The 21,208-nt window shown below is 42.9% G+C and overlaps 2 protein-coding genes across 2 annotated transcripts; one reads left to right on the forward strand and one right to left on the reverse strand.

Moving 5' to 3' along the window:
- The first annotated feature begins 375 nt into the window (after positions 1–375).
- Positions 376–8,476, forward strand: LOC308283865 (ATP-dependent RNA helicase DDX39A). The gene is made up of 10 exons (XM_080724371.1): positions 376–464; positions 1,759–1,978; positions 3,360–3,487; positions 4,247–4,523; positions 5,090–5,208; positions 5,631–5,762; positions 5,950–6,059; positions 6,277–6,421; positions 6,756–6,903; positions 7,545–8,476. Exons 2-10 carry the CDS (start codon positions 1,768–1,770, stop codon positions 7,559–7,561), a joined length of 1,287 nt encoding a protein of 428 aa, XP_080580497.1. The 5' UTR covers positions 376–464; positions 1,759–1,767; the 3' UTR covers positions 7,562–8,476.
- A 2,926-nt stretch (positions 8,477–11,402) lies between these two features.
- LOC308283393 (CCN family member 1) lies at positions 11,403–21,002 on the reverse strand (the record flags this gene model as incomplete). Its single annotated transcript, XM_080723822.1, has 5 exons — positions 20,880–21,002; positions 18,775–18,988; positions 16,631–17,083; positions 15,943–16,121; positions 11,403–11,708 (listed from the first exon to the last, which is right to left on the reverse strand). Exons 1-5 carry the CDS (start codon positions 20,928–20,930, stop codon positions 11,403–11,405), a joined length of 1,203 nt encoding a protein of 400 aa, XP_080579948.1. The 5' UTR covers positions 20,931–21,002.
- Between the last annotated feature and the right edge of the window lie 206 nt (positions 21,003–21,208).

Below are 21,208 nucleotides of genomic sequence, written 5' to 3' on the forward strand. Positions count from 1 at the left end.
TTTTTCACTGATTACCTTATTTATTACTTATAGGCTATATTACTTTTACTCTGTGAACTGTTCTCTATGATTTGAACACTGGAGTCAGGACTCAACTTCTTGTGTTCTTCCTTTTAGCACCATTGTATAATCGTATCGTAGCCTACCACTGTACTATTTGCACACTGTTAATAATGTATTCAATCAATTCTCAAACAACTCTATTTTGTCGATACGACGCTATCCCGCTTCTTCTTCTAACTGCGTCAACCTTCAGAGATCGACAGGCAGCGCTGTCCAATCACGGTTCCCCCGCGAACCGGTAGTGGCGACGGACGCCCGTATCCACCAATCACGTCAACGCATTTTTCCCAGGGGCGGAACTTCCGTGCGATCGCATAAACCAGGCTCCAGTCCGGCCTTCCCCATGCGGTTCAGGTTTGGAGCTTTGCAGAAGACGTTTTAGTTTAACACCGTGAACTAAGGTAAGACGTGTAAACGTGTATTATTTGCTTTAATTTCTGCTTGTTACTCAGCTCTGCAGTTTATCAGGGTAAACGGTTGTTGATTTCACGGTCTACTAAATATGTGTGGTTTTCAGTCTCCATGTTGCTATGATAAAACAGTTTCATTGTTTCTATCAAGATTATTTGGCTAACGATCGCACCAGCTAGCTGACGATGCGATCCAGTCAGTCCAATGTGGTTGTATTTCTTTGTTGCTCTGGTTGCGAAATCAGTTTATTTCGTGGAAGGAAAACAAAAAGATTACTAAAATACGATCATTTTGTGGTTCGTGCTATATAGCAAGGTAATGGGGAATGGCGAACAAAGCCAGTTTGTGTATAGCTTCTTAGCTAGCCACGCTAGCATTGTTATGCAACATACCCTGCCTATACTACTATACATTAGCGGTTAGCCTGGCTCATCATCCCCACAGGCAGACTGGTTGTTTGCTACTACTATGTGTTACTTCCAGAACATTACAGTACCGTTACTTTGTAACCCAAAAAACACTTGAAGGGATATAATCTACCACTGGTTGCTAAGGAGTCGCATTGAGGTTAAAACACTTTTAGAAGTGAGACCTGGCAAAGACTGCCAAAGCTTATACAACAATAGAAGTATGCAACACAAACCAAAGTGCAAAGAAATATTGCGTCTAAAAACACAGTACACGATTTGAAAACATGGCCATTTCCCCCTTAAAATAACAACAAATCCCATTTATATGTAAAATAATAATGTAATGTTGAGGTGTTGCATTTTGAGTTTTGACTGCAAATCATTCCATGACCGTGGGCCCTGATGGAACAGTAAGACAAGCAAGCAATTTAGATAGCTTTACCAGTGTTGTATTCTACCTATTGCAAGGGCTGGCCAACCAAGGCAACTACATACAAATTCATTGAGATGTCCTTTTATTGGAACCTGTGATTCATCTTTTAAGGCTGAAATACTGGGTGGACAAAGTAGAGAAACATGCAAACTTATACAGCATCATAGTTGTCAAGCTGAGACATGAAAAGATCAATCAGGGTGGTTTGTTTTTCATGCACCCATACGAGTACTTGCAGAAAATATTTGGAACAAGCCCAGCTACTATACTAGCAGGCATGCAAAAAAAAGACCTGTGTTAATTTGTAAAGCAAATGGCAATATTAAGTTGTGAATAGCAATCCCGCTACCTGCGGTGAGGGTAATGCAAATTGTCGCTTGGCACTGTTCCTGCCAAAGAGTGCTTAGATTCACACAACTTACTATCGTTTCATTTTTTCAGACAGACACCATGGCTGAGAATGATGTTGACAACGAGCTGCTCGACTATGAAGAAGATGAGGAGCCTCAGGGACCAACCACAGAAAGCGCCACCCCGGCCGGCAAGAAAGAAGTGAAGGGTTCATACGTCTCCATCCACAGCTCTGGCTTTAGAGACTTCCTGCTCAAACCAGAGCTGCTCCGTGCCATCGTCGACTGTGGTTTCGAGCATCCCTCTGAAGGTGAGGATGGTTTTAATAGTTTGTGCTTTTTACCAAGTCGATTTGGTAAGATGCTGAGGAATTGGCTCTGGTCCATAGCGTTACAAGTTCTCAAGCCATGTGACTCTTTGTCTCTTGACTTAAAGGAGGACGTTGCCACTTTTCAACCCATCTTCATATAATAGGTCCGACTCCTCACTAATGTTCATAATAAAATAGCACATTTTTTTTTCTACTCGGTCCAAGTATCTTAGGAGAGCTGTGGGAAGTTCAGAAATCCATTGTCTTGTGACATCATTTTCCAAAAAAACAACAATATTTTAAGATTCTTTTTATTTTTATTATTATTATCGCGAGAACAATAGCTTCCACTTTAACATTGCAAGTTTTCAGGAATAGAAAGCCTGTATTTTCTATTAGCTTGGATTCCCAATCGATGATGTCACAAGATGATGGGTTTCTGACCTGCCCACAACCCTCCTGAGGAAAAAAAAGCTATTTTATCCTATTTTATCATGAACATTAGTGAGGACCAATTATATGAAGATAGGTTGAAAAGTGGTGAAGTCCTCCTTAAGTAAAAACAAAGAATACACTTTCTCTACTCCCAAATAAAAACTAAAAACGTTTTAAGGTGTTTAATGGAAGTTTTCTAATAATAATTTGGGCATGTCAATAATAAGATCTGTAAGTGGAGTAACTAAAACATTTAAGTATATTCTTTGTTTGGTGAGTAGCGAGAGTATTCTTATTTTTTACAACTAGAGAGACTGCTACCTGCGGTATGAAAAGAACGCCACACGAAAAGAAGTCACATGGCATTAAGGAGAACTCTAAACACTATGGACCAGAGTTGCTGAAGGGTTACAGTATGTCTGACCCCGTTAATTGGGAGAAGATGCTCCCATATTTTTATTCAAGACAGACGCACGTTTCATATTCTACTGGAGGTATACCTGACAAAGAGCTCCAGCATGTCGAAACGTGTCTGCCCTTGAATAAATATACAGAGACTTTTTGTCCAGCACCTGTCGCAATTGTTGGATGTGCGTGCAGTGCACCACCGAAACTGTTGCTGACCTCGATGGCTGTTCATTTATAATACAAATGGAGGTTATTTGGATGGTCTTCTAATGCAAATAAAAGGTTTAATAAAGCTCAAATCTGTGCCTTTAAAAACAAAGATGCCATAAAGCAAAATTAACGGTCTCTTCCATAGACAGAAAGTTACTCAGATGACGTGTAGTTCATAATGACTATTTTCTAAATGGATTGATTTGTATAAAATGTTTGTCTGTGAATAATCATTAAAATAGTGCTGAAATAACATAATAATGATGATTTTCATTGTTGTGTAGGCAGTTAAATGCATTAACCTGTTTTCTTTGCCTTTGTGTCACAGTCCAGCATGAATGTATCCCTCAGGCCATTCTTGGCATGGACATCCTATGCCAGGCCAAGTCTGGTATGGGCAAGACGGCTGTGTTTGTGCTGGCCACACTGCAGCAGATTGAGCCAGTTGACGGACAGGTCAGTACCTATGTTTAAAAGATTGAATGTCTGCTGGTTTTTGTATTTAACCACTTGAACCGTAGGCATTCCTATTCTGGGGGAAACATTTGCCGAAAGTAGCTGAAGATCCTAGATTATTTCTATGCATTTGATGTATTACCTTGTGTTACCTCACAGTGCGTCGCACCACATTGTGAGCTTGTACATGGGTTATTTTCAGTGGACAGATCTGGTATGGGGGGGACCACAGCAGCATTTATGTAATGTAATTTTGCAGATTCACAGGCCAACTGAAACATGTAGTCTATGTGCGTTGAGTGTTAAAACCTTCTATCATGCTGGTCTTATTTTAACCAGTTTCATGTGTGTTGAGTGTTAAAAACGTTCTAGCATACTCATGCTGGTCTTATTTTAACCAACCTGATTCATACCATTGTATTGGGACTAGCAAATACGTACACACAGGGAGTGTCTCTGAATCACGGGATGTTTACACGGCACTGAAGTGGCTTGGTGATTGATTAATAGAACACAAAGAAGACTGATTAATAGAACACAAAGAAGACACAGAATTCATGCTTAAATTAATGTAAAAATGGCAAGAAATCATATTGGAATTACAGTATATACATTGACTAACTGTGCCCCCAAATGCTTCAGTTAATTTCGAGTGAATAAAGTTAAAGGGAGACCTTCAGGCACAATGTGTGTACTCTATAGTGCTCTAAACACTCTGTAGTGCTCTAAACACCCATTTCCCCCCATCTCCCCACCCAGGTATCGGTGTTGGTCATGTGTCACACACGAGAGCTGGCCTTCCAGATCAGTAAAGAGTACGAGCGCTTCTCCAAGTATATGCCCACTGTGAAGGCGGCGGTGTTCTTCGGAGGCTTGGCCATCAAGAAGGACGAGGATGTGCTAAAGAAGAACTGCCCCCACATTGTGGTGGGGACACCGGGTCGCATACTGGCTCTAATCCGCAACAAGACCCTCAACCTGAAGAACGTCAAGCACTTTGTCCTGGATGAGTGCGACAAGATGCTGGAGCAGCTAGGTATGCAGTCGCTGTTTGATTGATGATGTGGATCAGTGGTTCTCATGTCAAGGACCCTCAAATGAATATGTATTTGGCTGCAGAAAAGATGTGGTATACAGACTGCCAGATTTGGTACTACAGACTGCCAGCAGAGATTTGTTGTTAGATTTTTCTCACAAAGCTCTTCGCATTGTGAGGCGTTGTGAGTTTGTAGATCGTCTATTTTCAGATAGCCAAAGTAAAACATTTTATTCAAAGTGGCATGAGCTTGAACCCTACGGAAACGGCTTCCTCCTCAATATTCCTGGCCTGTGTTCTTGAGCAAGGCACTTACATTGCTAACTTCGCCCTCAGCTGGGGAATGCTAATTTCCCCTGGGATTAATAGGGTCTACAAATAAGGGATAAAGAATCGCAGTCACATGCTGCCTAATTGTATGTGTAATGACCAATTTTAATGGAAGTAAATATTCTTCCATGGCTGCATACGCATCAGTTTCTTTGAATGCAATCGTCAATAGTGGTTCCTTTACAGGTCTACTTGTTTATAACTCAAGTTGCACTGTGTGTGTGTGTTCGGGTCAGACATGAGACGTGACGTGCAAGACATCTTCAGGCTTACACCCCACGAGAAGCAGTGTATGATGTTCAGCGCTACCCTGAGCAAAGAGATCCGACCAGTCTGCCGGAAGTTCATGCAGGATGTGAGTATGCTGATAAGTTTTGCAAGGCAGTGGTTATCATAGTGGGGTCCTGACCCAGGTGTCCTTGAGAGGGGTTCCAAACTTCCAACTAGGTCCCCAGCTAAATGATTACGGTCTAATTCTGCAGGTGTACAAATGGAACCAAGTGGACATGTAAGGATCCATTTGGTTACATTTATACACTCAGTAGTTACAGGGGTCCTGATGGGTACTTGAAGCTCAGATTTGAGGACCACTGGTGTAACGCAGTAGTTATCTCCAATTCTCTGAACCTGAGGTGTATATGCTCCTCTGATCATATGTAAGCTAGCAAGTCTGGAAGCTAGCAAGTCTGGAAACTGACTCAAAGTATAGCCAGCTGTATTATGAAATAATCCATGAAGTTTGTTCATTACCCAACATGTGTTATCCTTCTCTTGCAGCCCATGGAGGTGTTTGTGGATGATGAGACGAAACTAACACTCCACGGCCTTCAGCAGTACTACTGCAAGCTGAAGGACAGCGAGAAGAACCGCAAACTTTTTGACCTGCTTGATGTTTTGGAATTCAACCAGGTAGATTTCTGGGATTATTTCTTAAGAATAATTAACACGGTTCCCTACTCAAAATATTGAAAAATCATTTTTTCCGGTCTTGGATAAGTTGTGTAAAAAGGTTTTAGAAAAGTCCAGTGAGCAGAATTCTTTGTCATTTATTTTGCTTTGTGGTGGTAGTCCTGTAATGTGTTTTCTGTGCCACTAGGTGGTGATCTTTGTCAAGTCAGTCCAACGCTGCGTGGCATTGTCCCAGCTTCTGGTGGAACAGAATTTCCCTGCCATTGCCATCCACAGAGGAATGGCTCAGGAGGAGAGGTCAGTCTTGCACACACGCATTCATTTTCCCCTCTTACACCCACACACGCTTCCCCTCCCTCATAAACACACATTCTATTGAGCTCCAAATGCTGGGTATGTTTACGGAGCACGAAGCCTCATCAATTAACTCAACACATCATTGCCTTCAAAGGCAGGAGGGGAGGTTGGACTGTAGCAGCTGTGTTGATAATCTCTCTTCACTCCTCCTCCGCAGGCTGTCCCGCTATCAGCAGTTCAAGGATTTCCAGAGGCGGATCCTGGTGGCCACCAACCTCTTCGGCAGAGGGATGGACATTGAGCGGGTCAACATCGTATTCAACTATGACATGCCGGAAGATTCCGACACTTATCTGCACAGGGTGAGGGACTGAAGAGTGCCCGTTTTGTTTGTGCCTCATTTGTCTTCAGTGTTTGTCGGCCACTGTGGTTTCTATGACAGTTGGCTCACAGAAGTACTGTGAGTTGCTTAATGGGCTATCATGAACTTGTCACAGAAATAAAAAATGATCAGTTGCATACATAAATGACATAAAGACTTATAATTCTATATCAAACAAGCTCATGAAGTGCTCATGAAGTCAACACGTCTAGATGATCAAGCAACACGACGACTGTGACCAATGGAGTCACAGCTAAAGTAAATTCGCTACTCTAATCAGTCTCATGTTCTCTTCTCTCCTCCCTGGCATACAGGTGGCCCGTGCGGGTAGGTTCGGTACCAAAGGTCTGGCCATCACTTTTGTGTCCGACGAGACCGACGCCAAGACATTGAACGATGTGCAGGACCGGTTTGAGGTCAACGTGGCTGAACTTCCAGAGGAGATCGACATCTCCACCTACAGTAAGTAGACTTTCCCATAAATGTCTGCTGTCTCCAGATTTGTGGTTAAAGTTGAAGAAGTAAACCTTTAATCACCTTAATCCTGGCTTCCCTATTTTGGGCATGTCAATGACTAGAAATGACCCTTTTTTTAACTGTAAATCCGATTTAAATGTTTCACGCAGTCCCTGTTTGTAAGACATGGCAGACATGTTGGCATTGTGATATTTGCATCATGTTGGCACAAATGTGATATTTGTATCAGAGGTTTGAAGTTGCTTCACTGGTTTTGAAGTTGCTTCACATCACAATAATATGGCCCATGTTCTTGGAGTATCCTATGACAGCTAATCGTTAGTGCTACATACTGCGAGTCGCTACATACTGCGAGTCCTAAAAGGCCAGTGGGATTATGTCGGCTCACAATCGCACTCTCCAAATAATGAGAGCTGATGTTATGACTCATTGAGAGAGACTGGCAACCAAGCAATTGTTAGTGCAGTGTAACCGGAGAGGCCCGGGGCAAATCCAGTGTCCTTATGCATATAACCTGCTGGTGAAAAGTCTGAATGCTCAGCTGTTGCTCATCATGGATGCGGTGATCTCTATGAATGCTGGACTCATGTCTTCTATATTCCTCCTTCTCTCTCTTTCCTTTTTAGTTGAGCAGTCCAGATGAGTAGTCGGTCCAGGGAAAAGACTTCTCCTTCTTGTGAATCTCTTGGTGTCTTCTTGTACTTGGAAGGAAAATCCTCTTAACTGTTCAAGGCTCCTGCTTGTCGATTATGTTCACCAAACCTTTTTATTTTAATGTTGTTGGTTTTTTTGTGGGGGGAAGGGGTTGTCGAGTTTTAATTTCTCATTACCGTGACTTATTTTTTTGGTCTGAAATTAAACCTTTTTATAAAATGGCAGTTAACTGTTGTGGTCTGTGATGCTATGCTTTTCTTGATTTTTAATTGTCATAATCTCAATTAGAGCTTTAGAAAATCCAGAGAAACTGTAGTTTTTGGAAAACACTTCCACTGTTTTTTTTAGCCTCTTCACGTGTGCGGTCAAAACATGTTCAGACTAGCTCATTGGCGTAAGATCTTTTTATTTTTATTTATAATTGTTTATCACTGCACAGTTTTGTTTTTATATTTCTGATGATAAAACTTTGAAATAATGACTCCTGTAAAAAGTATATTTTGGCTTACAAGGCAGCTCTGTGGTTGGGACACTCAAATTGTCGAATCCCTCCAGCGAATTGTCGTTAAAAGGACTTCTGATCATGAACCACTTGAACCCTAGCATTCCTATTCTTGGAAGTGGAACATTTGTCTGAAATGGCAGGTCTACCAGCTCATAATGCGTTGTGAGCTTGTAGATCAGATGTTTTCAGCAAAGAATGTGTGGAGTGGGGAAAGCGGACCAAGTTCAAAGCCTACCTTGTTCAACCAACTAATTATTGTTTTACTGATAAAGTGGGTTTGAGTGGTTCAATTGAACTTTTGTCTACTGCCAACTGTGTAATCGCCCAATTCTCAGTTTGTATCTCATAGGACACGATCTGCTTCAGATTTTTAAAATAAAACCAGAAAAAAGTGTCTTCTTTAATTGTATTGTCTGTTTTATGAGGCAGGAAGAGTGGTTCCGAAAGTGGGGTCCGGGGGACAAAATCTGTTTAAACCTATATGCATCGGCTATTGTATTGCAACCCATTGTAAGTTTGTATATACTTTCAAAAAAAAAATAAAGTGCATACTTTTGAAACAGTTTAACACATCTTTTATGGTGGCCCTGACACACAACTTTCTCAAAGGGGGTCCATGGTCAAATAACTTGGGTCTTCAGAGGCACTATACTGCTCAAAAGACCCTGTATGCCATTGGAATAGTAGTTGAATATTTGAAAAAACATGTCTAAGTAAAATCAAATATCCTGAGCACATCAACAGTGTGGTCGCTGTTGTGAATTTTAAAGGTGTGATAGAAATATATTCCCCTTACTGTATGTACTACCGGTAATTACCCAAGACCAATAGTAGGAACAAACCAAATTCTTTTATTCAAAATATCAGCATGATGTCTACTACCTAAAAATCTAATTTAGAACAAGACGACAACCAAACCGGGTGTTTTTTTCATGTAGTTTTGTAAAAAAAAAGAAAAAAAAAAAAGTAAATGAAACACTTGTTATTGGAAATGTGTGTACAATTAAACTTTATATACGGTCACTAACATGACTTCAATATGGCAGTAAAAGCTCACAAAGTGTGGGACCCCGGCCTTGCTCAGTGCTAGTTATACATGTACATGGACTAGATCAGCTTTTTACTCAGTAAATGGAATGACCCTTATACAGCAGATAGAAATCTAAACACAATAACAAGGCATATCTGTACATAGCTGCTCTAATGTCCTGGTACAAAACTACAGACCTACTTAAACATTTTAAACCACAGCATCTACATAGGCAAATAGGAAATGGTGACATTGATAGCTTTTGTCAAAACAATGTTTTTTCTACTTTGACATTCCCAAGCAGCTAAGAGTTTTTTGTTTACTATGAAAACATTGTAGAAATTGTAAAATCAGTGATTTTTCTTTTCTTCATTTAATTTATAATGGCAAAACTTTGAAACAAAATGGCACAAGGACAATTGTTTTAGCTGAAATGTAAATTACTAATACTTAAAAAAAATAGTCTATACAAGAGAGAATCATTTTTGAGAAGACCTTTCTCTCCATTTTGGGATTAGATCATGAATAAAGGCTGTTATAAGGTGCATGCGAAGCCCAGGTCCCAGTAAAGAATCTGTTTGGGCTCTTGAGTCATACAGTAAGGGGTTTACTTTAGGTTACACCAGTTATAGAAAAACAAAGAATTCCTCTCCTTCCAACTGTTCTTCTGGTGCTTATGAGGCTCTATAACGGGCCACTGTTATGTGTCCTTAGGCAGGGGGCCATCAGTGACCCCTACCCATGACCCCGTCTTTAGTAGCATCATAAAGCCCTCCTCAGTCCTTTTTCAAAATGTCGTTGACATCACAGGCACCGAACGGCGTTCAGATACAGATGCCACACAAACATGAAGTGACATGAGTATGCGTTTTGTTTCCTTAAAGTTAGCGTGCTTCAGTTGCTGTTAGATTACAGGCCAGATTGGGCACTGGAATGGTCTCAAAACCCGCTAGGCACAAATTACATGTTTACTTCAGAAGACGCACTTTCTCAAATTTTATTTTTATAACAAACCAAACAGAGGGTGGCTGATTTCGTCTCACTACCCCTCAGAGTCAGGATTGTAATTTGCTCGGAATTAGACCCCGTTGACTCCTCGGCGCCACAATCCACGGCTTGTTCCTCTGGTGCTTGCTAAATGTCTCACTTTTTGGTGGAGGGCGGTAGGCCAGACAGAGGATGAATCCAGCTGTGTAAACGGCCCACGACATTTCACCCACTAATGGATACGATGCCTCCACCTGGACAGGTTCAAATCTGTCCCTTATACTAACCCCCCCACCCCACCCCTCCAAAAATAAAAGAAAGAAAAAAGAAATCGTGGTCATTATCATCCATCATTAGATGTGATTTTCTGGCTACAACTGACCTCTGACGTGACCGGGGAAAGGTCAAGCTCCTAGGTCTGTGGGAGTTAGTCTCTCTGCCCTCCCGTTGTTGACAGCTCTCAGCTGTTTTGCTCCTCCTTTCGGCCCTTCCAGCCATGCCGCGACTGCTCCAAACATAGCAGCAATTCCCCATCCATCTCCCCCTTTCCTGGTTGGCATCTTGTCTGTCTCAACAATAAATACCATGGAATAAATACCATAAAAACATACATGCTTCCGCCACCTTGGTTACATCTGAGAAATCCCCTTCCGGCTTCAGAGCTCACCGTTCCCAGTCTCATCTGTAAAGTTCTTTCCCACAAGTCTGCGTTAGTTGGTCAATGTCCAATGTGCTAGACCTGACAGATTTCAGGCCTACCTCGTGTCTTAACTCTTTCCAATTGCCATCAGAACCAGGTTATGTCCACTAGTCAGACCTATCGCTCGATGACTGCAACATGACACTACATCAGCATTATAGCCAAGAAAAGTAATCCTAGGTGTGAGTGTGTGTATGTGTGTGTCCACTCTCTGGCTCCATCGTTCCTCACAGTGTGGGTTCATTCTCAGAGTTCAGGAGCATGCAGTGCACGACAGCAACATAGCGGGTTGGAACCGTGTTGATCTAAAATAAAAACACCAGCACTGCACTCTGTCAGTGCAAGAAATTAGCAGTTGTCAACACTAAAGTCAGATGCTTCTCTGTGTCCAGAATGTCCAGCAGCATCCGATTCAATATGTTCTGCTTCTTCCTGTTTGCACCTATGAAAAGATCACCAGGAGGGACAGTGATTCATGCTCCTCACTTACTTCTACTCATAGATACACTATTCTATAAGGAGGGAGGGGGTGGGCCTGGGGAAGGGTGGTTAATGTCTTTGGGATCGTGTGGGGGAGTGACGTGGATCAGGGGTTGGGGAGGAGGCGTCTAGTCGATGAACTTGTGTGTGTCACCGTAGAGCCACCGCTGCGGAGGCATGACCGCCTCGTTCAGGTGGCTGCACTCGTCGCTGCACTTGCAGGACTGGATGAACATGACAGACTTCTCAAACCGCTCTCCGTCAGCGCAGCCGAAGGTCACTGTGGCGGTTCGTGTGCGGCGGGGCGAGCAGCAGCGGCCGTCCCTGCACACGCCGCAGTAGTTGGGCCTGTAGAGGCGAGTGCTTCTGCAGCCAGCATAGGACAAGCGGTGGGGCTCGGGCGCCTTGTGGGTTCGGGAGCACTTCCTCCCTTTCTGTGGTGAAAGAAAAGAGAGAGGGTGAAATCACAGGATAATAGAACTCCTAACTGGTTCAGTACCATTAGGAGAAGGCGCGCTCTCTGCTGGAGTCTTGTGGAGAGGTCTGTAGTTTCTTTGGGTGCAGATTCTAGTAGAATTCAGAATGAAGGGAATATCCGCACTCTCTTGAATGATGACTTTTTAAAATTATTTATTTATTTAAGCATGCACAGCAGCAGCAGTCTATTTAGAGAAACGGACGCGTTTCGGCCTACTGGCCTTCCTCAGCGTTTCAAACTATCATGAGTCAGTCAGAACTGACTTATATAGCCAAGCAATAGGTTGTACAGCTGCATCTCATCAAGGGGAATTAATTACCCACATTTCATACATATTCATAGATACAAAGAGTCTATAATAAAACATATTTCAAAAATATACAATGACATATATAGTTTCCACAATCAGTGCAGTCAAATATTTCATTTTACAAAAAACTTTCATTTTACAAAAAACAATTCAATAATAATTCTTCGTTCATTCCCTTAGGAAACTCTGTATTCAGAGCATGGATCCAATAAGCTTCCCTTTGGAGTAATAACTTGTCCCTGTCTCCACCTCTTCTTGGGGAGTTAACAAGTTCAATACCTTGAAATCTCAAAGTGCAAATATCAATGATATTTGCACTTTGAGATTTCAAGGTATTGAACTTGTTAACAAGTTATTACTCCAAAGGGAAGCTTATTGGATCCATGCTCTGAATACAGAGTTTCCTAAGGGAATGAACGAATAATTATTATTGAATTGTTTTTTGTAAAATGAAAGTTTTTTGTAAAATGAAATATTTGACTGCACTGATTGTGGAAACTATATATGTCATTGTATATTTTTGAAATATGTTTTATTATAGACTCTTTGTATCTATGAATATGTATGAAATGTGGGTAATTAATTCCCCTTGATGAGATGCAGCTGTACAACCTATTGCTTGGCTATATAAGTCAGTTCTGACTGACTCATGATAGTTTGAAACGCTGAGGAAGGCCAGTAGGCCGAAACGCGTCCGTTTCTCTAAATAGACTGCTGCTGCTGTGCATGCTTAAATAAATAAATAATTTTAAAAAGTCATCATTCAAGAGAGTGCGGATATTCCCTTCATTCTGAAATCACAGGATGAAATCACCTTTCTAGTGAATGTTTGGTATAGGACCTATGCTAACCTCTTTTCATAAGAAAAGTGATCTATACTATAGGCAACGGAAGCGCAGCGGCAGCACAAACACAAAGGGTGAGAGATTAAAGTAGGACAACACGCCTTTCCAATGAAAGAGACTGAAACAGTATTCTATGGATTCAGGAAGGAAGACTGCAAGCCACCACTCGTCCACAAAACATGGCTTACTAAGAGCTAAGGATGGGACGATATGAACATTTCATATATCATTGATTGTGACAAAAGAAATCGTGATTTACGATATCTTGATAATCAAAATCTATTATCCTGGGGATATGCAGCTCGGCAAATAAAAGGTGAATTGATCCCAGTGCATGAAGGAGGACGATATCACGATAAATTAAATCTCCACAATATGATTATCGTGAGTGTTTATCACGATATTTTCCCATCCCTACTAAGAGCACTGAGTCATGAAAAACACTGTTAATGTGACTCGGTGTAGAGAGAGAGAGAGAGAGAAAAAAAACTAAGTGATGCTCAGAACAACAGATGAGTGCCAACGCCAACGAGGGTTACACTTACAGGTTCTCCACATTAACACCCACAACAGCTCCACGAACACAAACACTGACACCTGATTTATACATAGTTGTGCGCCGGTGTTTCGCATCGGCACTAGCCAATCTACAAGCTCATAATAAGTCGTGCCGCTACGCATTGTGAGCTTGAAGATCGACTATTTCTGGACTGACGCACTGGCGCACGGCTAAGTGTAAATCAGGCTTGGAGCAGGTGCATAACAAGCCATCAACCCATTCCCACATGAAAGGATGATGGGGAGGTGTATGAAATGTGATCATGCAGAGGCAGCAGGGGAGTGAAGAGCACAGCTACAGTACATACACAGTAAAATTCTCAGTGTTAATTCAACTCTGAGAGTGTACAAATGGATAAATGAGCACAAGAGGATTTTACTTTGTGCATAAAGGATCCATGCCACTTCACGACTACATTGTAGGGTAGAGATTCACTAGCCTGGCGGGGCCTGACGTCATACTGCGTTCACTCACTCATTCCTTCCCCAAAGAGTGAGTGAACGCAGTATGACGTCAGGCCCCGCCAGGCTAGAGATTCACATTGAAAAAGAGAAAAGGAAAAATGAGTAGATGAGAACACAGCTTTGCCTTTAAGAATCACCTGATGGAAGGTGTTAAAGTTAACTTTAGGATCTCTGTGGTGTTATTGTGGATTGAACCCCTAATTTTAAATAGCAGCAAACAATAATAATAATAATAGCTTCTGGACAATAATACAGAAACAATGCTATGAGAAACAAAGTATCCGTTGTAAATGGACAATAGCTATCGAATAAACCCCAAAAAGATTAGTCCTTACATCAGATATTAATTAATATCTCATTATAGTACAGTCCAGTCCTGACCTAAACAGGTTAATAATTTAAATGCATTTGTTGCCTTCCTATTTTAACTTAGCCTTTTTCTTTCAACATTGCATACACATACCTATTTTGGGATATACGTGAAAATCATCTAAAATCAAGAAAATAACCAATCTACAAACTTACAACTTGAAAATCTTTGAATGTATAAAATACAAGTGCTTTGTTGGTTCAAAGGTAGACTTTCAAGACACGTGTTGTTGGCGCCCACAATTTGTCCTTCGAGTCTGTCCTTCGGAAGCTCTGTAAATGAGTTGAAAATAAAGCAGACTTCCCCCTCCCAACCCACATTTTGCCAATCCAGTCGTGGAAACAAAATGAGTCAAAGCCTAGTAGCTAACTATTTGCTTAGCGCTCTTCAATCTAAATTGAAAAATATATTTTTTTGCACCATGATACCCTTCCAGTCTAAAGAGCAGATGACAGCTTCCTGTTCTCAACTTTTATGGGGCGGAATTACACACTCTCTTGTAGCATTCGAAAATTGTGGAAGAGATAGTCTGGCTTAAAGACTAGTTCAAAGGGATCAACATGAACTTGGCACCAATTTGCAATGAAGGGAAACCCAGTCTAGAGCAACTGTGCCGACAGGCTGGTGAGAAGTATTTCATCAACACAGCAACAGAACCCTGAATAGACAGAGAGATGAAGAAAGAGCTGCATCTACGTTGGGTCACCAGGGCGGGGCAAGCTAATGAATACCATGATATTAATATCAATGTGACCTCTCTAAGGTGCATTCCCTTCCCTAATGCTATTTGGCACGATGGCTGAACAGCATAGTTGTAGGCCATTATAGATAGTGAGGTGATCTATCGGCCATAAAAACCTCAAGTCATATCAATATGTGTAACACAGACTCAAAACCATGCAGGCCCCTTTGATCAGAGATGCGTCTCTCATGTAGTGTCGCTCAGCGTTCTCACCTGTCTGAATCAGACCGTTATGGTCTGTAGTCCTAAAACCAGAAGGAAGTGACTTAGGCCGCGCTCACACATGTGCGTCACGCATCATCATCTTATCGTCTGAGAATGGCCACTGGGGGCGCCGTACTAATGCATTGTCAATGGAAGGTTGTTTGGTTTTTTGTCGTTGCCGTGTCTCTAGCTCAACCGCAGCCTGTACGCTCTTGAAGAGACACGGCAACGACAAAACACCAAACAACCTTGCATTGAGAATGCATTAGTACGGCGCCATTCTCAGACGATAAGATGATGATGCGTGACGCAGATGTCTGTACGGCGCCTTAGCAATGGGTCCCCATGTCAGACTGATTCCCAATGTTTTTACACCGTGGCTCTGTAGGAGGCTAGCCGTCTATATGAGGGAGGGTCTGTCAGTCTGTGTGTCTGTCTGGATCTAATCTCGTGAACAGCTAGAGATATCGGTGTCAGATTTCCGTGCGATTCTTTTCAATATTATTATTTAAACAATAGTTTTAATCCAAAACTCTTATGCACAATGGCGACCTTTCTCTGTTACCGAAGAGACTTTCCACAGTGTGCAAAAGATTATCTCATTGCAACGCGATGCATCGTGGACTTGTAGATCAGCTATTGTGTCGGCGTGTTTTTTGTTGCTAACTTCCCTCACCCCCCGTCTCCGTTATTTACCTTGACAGGAATGGACATGGAGCTGCAGGGACGGACGTTGCACAGACGGGTCTCCTTCACCAGCTTACACTTGGCGTTGTCATTGGTGACACGGGAGGACACGCCCATCCCACAGCTCCGTGAACACTGTGACCAGGAAGTGGTCTGAACCACGCACTGATCCCCCACCTGTTTCCACGCTGGAGAAAAACAGAGAGATGTAAAGATGAACAGGTGTGTGTGTTTGCGTGTGGTGGGGGGTAACAAGCAAATTCAACCCAAGTAAAAGAAACAGGGGACAGAGGGCCAGATGGAGAGAGAGGGAGTAAAGAGAGGCTGAAAGCGGGCGATGCAAAGTACACTGGCCTCATTCAGCCAACAGGCAACACTGACGCATAGACAGGGTGATTACAGAGAGGGGAAAGCTGGGTGACAGAGGTATGTGCTGTGTGAGAGTGCTGTGTGCTTGTGTGTGTGCGAGCGCGCCTCTGGTGTACAAGGAGGCAGTGGAAAACATACTGCATGCTAATACACACACAAACACACACACACGCACACACACAGATGCAGAGGGGAAAAGTGAAGGTGTCTCACAGTGGGGCCGTTTGTGCGTCAGGGGGGTTCAAAAACCTACAACACAAACATGACGCTTTGCCGTGTGGAGGAAACAGACGTGGCTCTAAGGCGACATGCCGGCGCCGTATCTCACCTGCCAGGTGCTTGTGACCTCGAGGCTTGTCCCACTTCCCGCCCGCCTCCACCAGCTCGTTGCCCAACGTGTCCTTGTCTCTCCTGGGCTTGTACGGGTATGGCTTGGGGTAAGCCTTGGGGTAGTGCTTGGCGTAGGTCTTGGGGTAGGGGTAGGCTGGGTAGGGCATGAAAGGGTAGGGCGGGTAGGCCGGAGGCTGGGGACGACGCTTCACGTCAGGCACCACAGTGGTACCCCTGTGGCAGTCGATGCTGAGACAACACTGGCCCGGGACCTTGACCAGCCGTGGGGCAGGGCAGGAGGGAGAGGCCAGGGGCACGTGGCTGGGGCACAGGGGCACGCAGCCCACCGCCCCGTCGATGCATGTGCACTGGTGCTTGCAGCCGGCACGGAAATCCTCGCCGTTTTGGTATATGCGTCCGCTGTACTCGCAGGAGCGGCCATCTGCCTTTGCTGTGACAAAAAGCAAAAGAAATGCAGGGATGGTTAAAACATGCAGGAATGTCACTAAAACTCACAATTGGCGAATATGTATACAGAGATTTGTGTCTAATGATTCACCAATGGAGAAATTCATGAAATGCAAAATTAGGGAGAGGAAAGATGAAAAGAGATTGAGAGAAAGAGAGAGACACTATCCAGTTTTATGGAGGAGGCCCTATTCTTAGAGCACAGAGGAATTCTGACTTGTTTACAGTGTCGTTCCACTGAAGTCCTCTCAGGGACTCCCCACACAACACCCCAACAAATACCCCCCTTTATATAGCAACACCCCCAAATAAACACGCATATAAAAATACCACTAACTGTGTGTGTATGTGCATGTGTGTACTCGGTGTGCCTCTGTAGTGTGTACACAGTGAACTACTTATATAAATCAGAGAGTTGGCTGGCTTTCAGTCCCAGCCCATGAAGGTGCTCTGTCTTTGAAACTCGGCCCAGGCCTCAGACCTCAAAGACAAACTGCACTGGCTTTGGCTTAGGGGCCCTGAACCCCCAGCCTCCCCACCCCAGAGTCACACATTCCCTCACCCAACCCTGATCTCTGCCCAGAGAAACCATGCCACCTTTCTTCGTCGTTTAGGTTTAAGTTGATTATTTCGGCATTGTTGTATACTAGGGCTGCAACTATCGATTATCTTCTTAGCCATTGTTCTATGGATAACTTTTTCGATTAATCGAATCATCAAGAACCGTGACTTTTAAATGTTTTATATATATGAGCGAATTGTTTAACCACCTGAGAATTCATTCATTCATGCTTCATTGCACAGCGGTGTCATGCGCAAATAGTAAAAGATAGCATATCAACAACCTCACAATGTCTTGTGAGTTTGTAGATGTAGATCTGCTATTTTCGCTAGTGTTCATTATTATTGTTATTATTACTATTTACTTTTAGCTTGAAATGGTATTCCAAATATTGGGAAAGATTATTAATCTATTAATCAATTATTATTATAATCAATTAAAGTATAATTGTTGTAAAACACGAGAAGTGATGCTAAATTACAGCAATGGTCCAAAAATGCTTCCAGTCAGAATTAAAACCATTCATATCAGTGTCAGCAGAGTGAAATCATAGCACAGGGGTCTTCAACGTTTTCAGGCCAAGGACCCCTTTAGAGAGATGAAGCAGGGACCCCCACAACCCATAGATACCATATAGTTTCATCGTTTGACAGCACAATCATCAGTGTATTTTGGATTCATGTCAATTTGTGTTTTCAGATATTTAACCACTTGAACCGTCAATACTTAAAAAACTTGACCTTTCACTCTGTACTTTTTTTTTTACACTCTTTTCCCCCTCCTCACCAAAGCTTTTTGCCAAAAATAGCCGATCTTCGAGCTTCAAGTTGTGAACTTGTAGATTGTCTATTTTTGGTAAAGGTTCTCAGAATATGGACACTAGGGTTCAAGTGGTTAATATAAAAAAGGTTCAAAGATTTGGAGGACCCCCTGTTGAAGACCCCTGTCATAGCAGGTAAGAGGTAACACAATTTAGGGAAGACATTGGGAGAGAGGCCTGCTTGCTTCGTTTACAATTTTCTGAGAAAAGGTCATAACAACTGATAAAAAAAAGCAAACAATACATAAGATGATATATGAGATGAAATATATATATATTTCTTAAAACATACCCCTGCAGATGCCGTGCGTGCGACCAACGTCGTTGCCATAGTTACACTCCAGGCCTTTGTGGTGGTCGCAGGGCCGTCCCTCGTGGCAGTCCTGGTTGAGCTGGCCAGCACACACCTTACAGCAGCCACAAGCGTCAGGGACCGAACTCACACCAGGAGGACAGGACGGGGGCCCCGCCGGACACTCACACACCACGGGGCAGCGGGCAGTCACCTAGAGCAGGGGCAAGAGCGCACGGAGAGGAGGAACGGAGGACTAAATTAGTGGGATGATAGTTTGATGATGCATTCTCTGGAACAAGGGTCTTCAACAGGGCGTCCTCAGAGTTACTACAGGGGGTCCTCCAAATCTTTGTGTAATAGAAACGTTTTATATTATTAACCACTTGAACCTTATTAAACTTTGACCAAAAATAGCAGATCGACTATTTTCGGTAAAGAGGTTTGGTGAAGAGGGGGAAAAGACTAATTACAATGAAAGGTCAAGTTTATTATGAATTGATTCAAGTGGTTAAATATCTGAAAACACAAATTGACATGAATCCAAAATACACTGATGATTGTGCTGTCAAACGATGAAACTATATGGAATCTATGAAAAGGTTCTGGGGGTCCCTGCTTCATCTCTATCAACTAAGGGGTCCTTGGCCTGAAAACGTTGAAGTGTGTGTGTGTGACTGTGTGTGTGTGTGTGTGTGTGTGTGTGTGTGTGTGTGTGTGTGTGTGTGTGTGTGTGTGGGGAGGGGGGGGGGTGTCTCTCCAAGGGGCCATGGCAGCTGTTTGACTTGTGTTTCACAGATCACAGAAATTCCCTAAAGTGTGTGTGGCTTGGATATTCCCTGAATGCCCAGCTCTGTCCAGACTGCCAGTGGGATGGATATCTGGGGCTCTCTGTCGCCTTCCGCTTGGCATTCGCCAGGTCATCAGGGATGAAAGAAATGTTCTGACCAGCCCCCCTTTTGTTTCTCTCATCCCCTCTCCTCCAACATGCATTCACACATCCCTTCCGCCAAAGCTTCGCCAATAACTCAATGCCTCACTAGGTATACTGTCTGTGATCACAAGAGGCTCTCTCAGCCTGCCTGTCCACAGCCGGATCACCCAAAGCGATCCCTTCCCAATCCTGACTCCGCCACTCTCCTAATTCCGGTCAGAGGGAGGAGACGGGAGGGAGGGAGGGGTAGGGATGAGAGAGGGGTTGTCCAAATTGTTTCCGCACAGCAGGGTTCTTCTATTTTCAGTCCAGAATGAATGTGTGTCCATTTTCATCTGTTTGTAGTCCTCTCTCCATGGCACGGCTCCTGGTGTGTCACCACAGAGGATTAAAAAGCCAGTGAGAGCCCGTTCTTCTGCTAGGCAATTATTGCCCAAGAATCCAGGGGAAAGATGGGCACGGCCACCTGCCTGTGTCCACTGAGCTCATTGTGTTGGATGGGTATCAGGTGGGCAGACATGGCAATGCAGTGACACAATACAGTATCAATAACATTCTATTCTTAACATAGGGAAAACCTCACATTAATAAAGAATGTATTATAACACATAGGCCTATAGACAAGATAATATAGGTCTGATTACACAGTAAACAACTAAACGTCCATTTAGATCCTTTTTTACTCCTGAAGTAAATGAACACTAAAGGTTTTACTGTGCAGTGTATAGCCTTGAGTATAATAATAAGCCAAATTATGGAGCAGGAAACAGCTTCTATTATCATGATATTTAGGTGGTACAGTTTGCGATGATGAACACATTCAGGATAGCTTCGGCGTCTGATGATTGTTTCTGTTAATTGGACATATAGGCTACTTTAAATAATACCAGTGCGCACCATTGAATTTGAAACCCCCACGTTAAAACGTGTCTTGTAACTCTTGTTCAATAACACTGACCACAGAACACAGAGAGCCTGAGGGAGATACTTCCACCATCGTAACCTGAGGACTGCCGATCAAATCCATCACAGTGGACAGCCACGGTGACCAGTCAGCACGTGAGTCCCTTATTCCAAATTTCCAATAGTGATCGTGTACTGTAGCCTACCCCACACTCCGCGGTGTGTAGCCTTATAGCCTATTAATAACAGAAAGTAACCTCATACTTACCAAGCTGACGATCGTCATGTGAAAAGCCGCAAGGAATAATAATATCCTCATGTTGTCAGCTGAAAATGTACCGACAAAAAAAGGGGAAAAAATGTGTTTAAAAATAAATAAATAAAAAATAGATAAACAGCTTCCTATATTATTATATTATAATAAGTCCACCACAACAGACACCACCAAAAAAACAACAATGGGTTTTGTCCACCTGGGTAATTCCAATCATCCTTTGGAGTCCTTTATCACCTGTACATTTTCATCGATTAAAGTTTTGAGGCTGGTTTTATATTACCCCCGTGCATTCTGTGATGGCCCCGCCCACACGGAACGCC

Source organism: Nannobrachium achirus (assembly GCF_963921795.1).
Source record: "Nannobrachium achirus genome assembly, chromosome: 4".
Classification (NCBI taxonomy): Eukaryota; Metazoa; Chordata; class Actinopteri; order Myctophiformes; family Myctophidae; genus Nannobrachium; species Nannobrachium achirus.